Consider the following 7,538-nt stretch of genomic DNA (forward strand, 5'->3'; position numbering starts at 1 on the left):
ATTCTTGGCACCTTTTGAATTCTTCAAAAAACTGTATTTTTTCGTCTTTGTTGTTTCCAGACCTCAATGCGTATTTATTGAATGACTTGAGTGAATCAGTGTCTCTTCTTTTGAATCCCAGGGTTTTGGGGTGGCAGCAAAGTCCACACAAGACTGCAGGAAAGTAGACCCCATGGCGATTGTGGTATTTCATCAAGCAGACATTGGGGAATATGTGCGACATGAAGAGACATTGACTTAAAGCAAAATCGTCGCAAGGACTTGTGGCTGTGTGGAAGGGCCTAGTTTTGTTTCCTGTGTCTCTGTAGGCGCCACCGTCATGTTGAATTTTTGTCAACACTGTGACCTCTTCAGGGACTTCTTAGTTTAATATTCTCTTTATCACCGACAAATGCAGGCTGGATTCTTACTATGCAGAAATGACTTAAAAATGGGGTTTTGGATCTTTGTGATTGTGACTCAATAGATTACTGTTTTATATTTGAATCAGAGGGCTTCTTGTTTGAGTAACAGGTTCTAAATTGTTGGAACTGAGGACAAGAATAGCTTGTTATTGTTATCTGTGATAACACTTTTCCAAACACATGATAAGGACATAATGAATTTTCTTAACTATTTATTAATATTATGAAAAATAGATATTGCCATATCAAAATAGTAGGTCATGTTTGGGATTTTACAAATGAAATATAGATAAAATAGTAAGGGCAGTTTATTCTGTGGCTTTTCTATATGATAGGTGCTGTGTGGTATGGAAGAAAAAACTCTGATTCAAACACCATTTCTCACATTTACCAGCTATATGGCCTTAGATGAGTCATTAAACTTCAATAAGCTTCATTTCCTTCTTCTTTGAAAATACCTTACCCATCTTCCTAAGAATAGTTTTTAAAATTTAGAATTATGATTGTAAAGCACCTAACACAACGCTTGGCAAATGATGGTGTTGAATACATGCTAAGACTTGTTTTTGTAACACTTATACTGAGTATTTCTGTTACTAAGAATAGGATATTATGAACATAATTTGATTATATTACCTTGGTTTTAGCAAGCGGTTTTCTTGATCTTTTTCTTGAATGGTATGATCCCCGGCTGAATGTTATTTTTATCACCTTGATTTCTATTATAAATCTTTTGGTTTTTTAATTCAATTTTTTTTCTTGAAGTATAGTTGATGTACAATATTGTGTTTCAGGTGTACAGCAGAGTGATTCATTTATATGTATATTCTTATAAATCTTTAATTACCTCACTGGATTGGACAAAAAGCACTAATCAGAGACCCTGCAATAATAATTCAGCTCTTCCGTCCTCCCCCATGCCTTCCAAAATTACTTTTAGAATTATTATTTTTTAGCAAAAAAGCATATCATAGAAAAAATTTAACTCCCTGTATTGTAGTTTCTTTCGGAGAAGGCAGTGGCACCCCACTTCCAGTACTCTTGCCTGGAAAATCCCATTGACGGAGGAGCCTGTTAGGCTGCAGTCCATGGGGTTGCTAAGAGTCGGTTTGACTGAGCCACTTCACTTTCACTTTTCACTTTGACGCATTGGAGAAGGAAATGGCAACCCACTCCAGTGTTCTTGCCTGGAGAATCCCAGGGACGGGGGAGCCTGGTGGGCTGCAGTCTATGGGGTCACACAGAGTCGGACACGACTGAAGTGACTTAGCATAGCATTGTAGTTTCCTTAGTGCATATACTGCTTATTTTAAATTCGGAAGATGACATCTCTAAAAAGAAAGCATTTTTCAGTTATAGCAAAGCACTCTACAACTCCTGTTTTAGTATGCAACATATAAACCCCAGTTTATATATTTTTGTCCCATTTGTTTCAACTCTTCTCTCTTCCAAGGTTCTCTGTTAATTTCTAAATAGATATAGTGAAGGTTAAGAGATTGCAATATGATGGGCAGTATTTTGATGATAGCATTTAGTGCATACTTTAGAAATAATCAGTGTCAGAACTTAACACATTTTATTATTTTATTGCTGTTTTGCCTGTGTAGATGAGAGCCATAGAGTACAACTTTCTAAAATTGATTTTTTCCCCAACTTTACAAAGATTTGACAAAGCTTGTGCCCAGAAGGAAAGAGCTAGGGCACTGTAGTCATTTGAGGTTAGCATCTTGGCTTCTGTGTTTCTGTAGTCATTGGGGTATTGAAGAGACGCTTCAAGAAATACAGCTGCAGGATCCCAGAAAGAACAATGACAAGGCTCTGGGCTGTTGACCACCAATTCACATAGTTATAGTTTGATTGGAGAAGGAAAAAGTCAGCTGTTTTTCTCATGCGAGCGAAGTTGTAGTGTCGCCACATGTGAAAGATATTGTAATGCACCTTTCGTGTGCTCTCCTGTGGGACAGAAAGTGAAATACAGAAAGGGTTCCTTTTTACCTCTCATCTAGCCTCGCCTGGGCACCCACCAGCACTAACCTCCTATATTCACGTGATTTTATGATATGTAAAAGTTGGCTATTGAGGGTGCAGAACAAAAAAAAATGGGCTATTGGAGTTGTTGGTAAATGGCTAGTTTTGTTGTATATGAAAAAATTACCTGGATGTCAGTTTTTTAAAAATAATTTTTACAATGAAAAACTTCAGTGCTGAAACCAGAAAGCTCTTCCAGAGTATGTCTAGATGTAGACATATACTCAGCACATCAATGATTTCTGGGCAGTGTCTTCTGTTCTTTGTATATGGTAGAAGATAAGAGCCTGCAAATTTTTTACTGAAGGGCCGGACAGTAAATATTCTAGGCTTTGAAAGCCATACAGTCTCTGTTGCGGTTACTAAACTCTGCCACTGTGGCACAAAAGCAGCCACGGACATGTGCCCAGTTAGCTGTCCCCCAGTATCTTCAGGGAGGTTGGTCCCAGGACCTGCAGAGGATGCTCTGGTCCCATTGTCAGCCCTCCATATCTTCAGATTCTCTACTTGCAGATACAGAGGGGGACCAACTGTAATTGTCAAATGAGCATTGTTTTGTTCCAGTAAAACTTGACTTACAAAAACTGGGCTTTTGTGCATCAGGGAGACTGTCAAGAAAGTGGAGAGAGATCCCAAACAGTGGGATAAAATACTGTATTGGCTGAAAAGTTTTTCTGGAAGATAGGCTAGAAAATCCTGAACAAGCTTTTTTGGCCAACTCAATATTTGCAAACCATATATCTGATAAAGGACTGTTATCTAGAATATATAAAGGACTCTTAGAACTCCACCATTTAAAAAAACTAGATTTTAAGATGGACAAAGGATTTGAATAGATATTTTTCTGAAGTAGATATACAAAAGGCCAGAAAACACATGGAAAAATGTTCAGTGTCATTAGTCATTGGAGACACAACTCAAAAACCACAAGATACCACTTACACCCACTAGATTGCTATAACAAAGACAATAACACATTGGCAAGGATATAGAGAAATTGTAGCTCTCAACAGACACTGCTGGTGGGATGTAAAATGTGTTACCCACAGTGGAAAAGAGCAGTTCCTCATTGAAGTTAAAAAGTTATCATACTAGCAGAGTATACCACTTTTATGTGTACAGAAATAGAAGTATGTTCATACAAAAATCTATATGCAGGTGCTCACAGCAGCATTATTTATGATAGCCAAGAAGTGGAAATAACCCAGATGCCTACCAGCTGATAAGAAACAAAATACATTGCATATATACAATAGAATATTATTCATCCAGGAAAAGGAATGAAGTACTAACACATGCTACAATGTGGCTGAACCTTGAAAACATGCTCAATGAAAGAAGCCAAACACAAAAGGCCACACTGTATGAGTCCCCTCATGTGAAATGTACAGAAGAGGCAAATCTGTAGAAACAGGAAATAGATTAGTGAGGGATTACCCAGGACTAGGGGGGCATGGAGAACAGAGAGTGAATAACAGGCATGCAGTTTATTTTTGGAGTGATGAAACTTCTGGAATTAGATGCTGGTAATGGTTGCAGGACTTTGTAAACCACTAAACTGTACACTAAAAGTGGTGTATTATATCTAAATTAAAAGGCTGCGAGCCATTATTTGCTGATGCCTGGTAGAGGCATCAAGTGAGGAATTTCAAGAGCTCCAAGTCACAAAATTAAAGGCTTCAAATCTTTTCGCCTGTTTGGTTTCTACCCAAATGAGCTTTTACTAGTATGATATTATTCCCACTAATTCTAATCTTTCCTCCAAATTTAAACTTAGTTTCCATGGATGTTTCTCTCCCATGGAACAGTTACCTCAATTGCATCCAGAGTATCATTCAGTTGTTTTCTTTCATTCTCTTTGTGGTGCATCTCAGGCCCCTCATAGAAGACTCCAAAGTTGAGGTATACTTGGACGGAAGCAAAGCGATTTTGCTGGTTTGCTAGACAAAGCTGATAAAAACCTGTACAAATTCCGAGATCATTACCAAGTTCTTGATCTCCTACCCTCCGGCCCTCTAAATTTCCCTGGAGATAACTGTTCTCCAAAATTAAATGTGCTACTATAGACAAAACTGCAAAGATTCAGTTTTTGACGTGGAAGATCCTACCTGAAATGTATTTTACTAAATACTATAATGTTTTGCCAGATTTTAGTAACTTGAGCTCTGTATTGGATAGAAAACGTTTTCATCTTTTTCAACCTGTAATTCTCACATCTTCTAAGCTATTTCTAACCACAAGCATATTAAGAGCATATTGTTTGCCTGCTTGTACACCATTAGAGCTGGGATATCATCTTGATCTTGAAAGTAGGAAAAAGATGGATGCTGTATGAATGAAAGAAGCTATCCAGGAGTGACTTCCTGCAAGGTGGTTTGTATGGGGGCTGCTGGTTTGGGGTATGTACTGATGCTTATTCTCAACTGAGGTCGCCTCCTGCACGTGGCGGTGGGGGAGCAGTGGGGAGGAGCAGGGTTCGAAAGATGTGGCAGGGTATTTGATCGTCTTAAGCGACTGGAAGGCACTACTGGCATATCGGGGCCAAGATGTTAAATAATAATGCTGATACCCTGTGCTGTGAACTGAAGGATTGTCTTATGTACCTGTTGAGAAATACTGTCTTTTTTTGTGCACCTGGCTGGTACAGAGAACAGTTCATACTGACTAGTGCTGTCCGGAGTGAGGACAGGCTCGATCTGACTGTGGGAATTTTATGGCGACTGGAGAAGTGCTTTGTTGTAGAATGTGGATATTTGTCATGGCCATGCATTTTCCTTATATTCTGAGTCTGCTTTTTGGTAACTGGCTCAAGTTGTTCCGATGACTGGGGTACTATCCCATAATAAATTTATTAATTGTAATTCTGTATCATAAATGGATCTGCCTGTTTTGATCACTTTCCCATAATCTGGTTCACTGGAGATGATGAAATAAAATCGAGCTTCTGGAGCCCAATCAAGGACATCTGATTAATGTCCTTGGCCATTGGCAGTCTACAGGAAATCTGGTTTCTGGTTTTCAAGGTTAATTTTTTTCCCCTACTGTTTCACCATCCATATGTGGAAAAGTCAGGGCTTTTGCATCTCAGTACTTATTAATTTCAATATTTCCTCATTATTTTCCCAATTTCAAAGAAATACATGATTATTACAATAGCTGTGAGAATGAAAACAGACCTGTCTCGTGGGTAGAGAAGTTAATCTGTCCCCGAACATTCTTAGAGGTCTCTATAAGGAAACCCTGTGGGGTATGTGCAGTGGCAGCAACATGCCGGTCATGTGACATTCCTATTGTCCGCTGAACCTGCCGAGACACATTAAAGAGGGAGGAAAGCCCGTGCTACATCATCAGGAAGCTAACTGAATGGTAAGATTGACATCCAGTGACCATCAGTACGGTGGTTCTCAGTCAGGGGTGGTACTGCCCAACCCCCACCTTGAATTTGGGTCGAGGTATCGCATTGATGTTGCATGCGAGTAGGGGAGGGCCGGGAGGCAGCAATGCTGAACATCCTGCCATGTTAGAAACAGTAAGCAAGACAAAGAATTGTCCAAAATGCCAGTAGCACCTGGTGAGAAAACGTGTCTCAGACCTTGAATCTGGCCATGTAGTTCTTGGCTGAACTCAACTTGGTTTTGACGTCCCCAGTGGTATACCAGACTTGGGCTTTTTTGATACTTGACAGCAAGTAAGGCATTCAATAGGCACTTGTCTCCAAGCTGGACAAGCCCAGGCTGTGAGCTGTGTGGTAGCTACTATTCTATTATTAATTCAGAGATAAGGAAAATCTCTGATAAGTTAGTATAAAATGAATTTTAAGTTACATTGGCATAAGACTAATATAGTTTTTTAATATGTAAACAAAATTTAGAAAGTTAATAGGTTTCCAAGGTAAAGAACAAAGGAAATGAACCAACTAAGTTACTGGTGAGCAAGACCATCCTTGGGCACAGCATGGATTAAAGTACTTGGCTTAAAGTATTTAAGCAACAGGACTGATTACATAGAGAAACCTTGAGTCGGTGATTCTTCAATTTGTGGGAATTACCCCTAAAGGCAAGAGAGTAATATTGTTTCCCCAACTTCATAAACTGAAGCGTCTTTGAAATCTCTGGGTCTGTCTCCAAAGTCCGTGTGATTTTTTTTGTTCAGCTTGGTACCATATCCATATTATTTTAATATTTAAAAAATGGACTCTTTCTTTCCCCTCTCATCTCCAAATTCAAGTAAATGTGATGATTCTCTCTCCAGGAAGAGGCACCCAGTTTGTCCCATGACTTCGGGCACACTGCCACAGCCCCAAATTTGAGAAACCAAGCCATATGTTTTAGTGATTATTCATCTATCAAGTTTCCATTTAACTGCAGACCCATTTCACTAACAGGTGGGGAGTCATAGCATAATAAAGACAACTAGAACCTTGTGTTTATTTAAAACCTGACCCCCTTTATAAAAGGAAATGAACAAACAAGAAAAACAAGTCCCCAGTATGACCACGTACCCACCTCATAACTGAAATAGAAGTAGCCAGTCTGGTGGGCAAATTGCCAGAAGCATTCTGTGCCTCCTGGAGGGATCACAATGGCAAAGTCGTGTTGATCTGCTCCACGGAAGAGGGACTGGTCCCCAGTGCCACTAAGGGGTTCTGTCTTCTGGCTCCTAGCAGAGCTCACTAGGTTCAGAACAACCAGTCCAGCCACAAAAAGCAAAGGGAACATGCTGCTCCCTGGAGACTCCTGTGTGTGCAGCCCAGTGGAATCAAGCAGTTTAGTGTATGTACTGTTGAACCAAGCACGGAATCAAGCAATTTAGACCACTGCTGGGGTAATGATTAACTCCACAAGTAACACTTAGGCCAGTCTCAGGGCCACGCATAAGATATTCCAGAATAGAATTGGCATGATACCCACATTTGGCTCACAGGAAGAATTTTTGCTTTAACATCGAAAACTCAGTGGCTTACCAAACCTATTTAATGGGTTTCTACATAGACTATTACTTCAGAAGAGCGATTTCCACCCTTCCTTTGGGCTGTCATTTTTCAGTTTTTACCTGTTGGGAATAAACATTAAGCAGGTTTATTTCCAACTATTTGAATGTATGGAC

At 39.5% G+C, this 7,538-nt stretch overlaps 2 protein-coding genes across 5 annotated transcripts in view; one reads left to right on the top strand and one right to left on the bottom strand.

Annotated features, from left to right (window-relative positions):
• NIP7 (nucleolar pre-rRNA processing protein NIP7) overlaps positions 1-7,538 on the top strand; it is a 66,886-nt gene that overhangs the window by 1,618 nt on the left and 57,730 nt on the right. Inside the window, exon 5 of one of the 4 annotated variants that reach the window (XM_019978513.2) lies at positions 122-5,307. The exons of the other annotated variants lie outside the window; for them this stretch is intronic. Within the exon in view, the coding sequence (XP_019834072.1) occupies positions 122-241 (120 nt within the window). The 3' untranslated portion in view covers positions 242-5,307. Of the gene's footprint in view, positions 1-121; positions 5,308-7,538 lie in introns of those variants that run through there. 4 annotated transcript variants of the gene reach the window in all.
• Positions 1,971-7,212, bottom strand: TMED6 (transmembrane p24 trafficking protein 6). Its single transcript, XM_019978512.2, has 4 exons — positions 6,938-7,212; positions 5,609-5,735; positions 4,245-4,393; positions 1,971-2,357 (listed from the first exon to the last, which is right to left on the bottom strand). The coding sequence occupies exons 1-4, from the start codon at positions 7,148-7,150 to the stop codon at positions 2,124-2,126; spliced, it is 723 nt and encodes a 240-aa protein (XP_019834071.2). The 5' UTR covers positions 7,151-7,212; the 3' UTR covers positions 1,971-2,123.

Source organism: Bos indicus, chromosome 18 (assembly GCF_029378745.1).
Source record: "Bos indicus isolate NIAB-ARS_2022 breed Sahiwal x Tharparkar chromosome 18, NIAB-ARS_B.indTharparkar_mat_pri_1.0, whole genome shotgun sequence".
NCBI classification, from domain to species: domain Eukaryota; kingdom Metazoa; phylum Chordata; class Mammalia; order Artiodactyla; family Bovidae; genus Bos; species Bos indicus.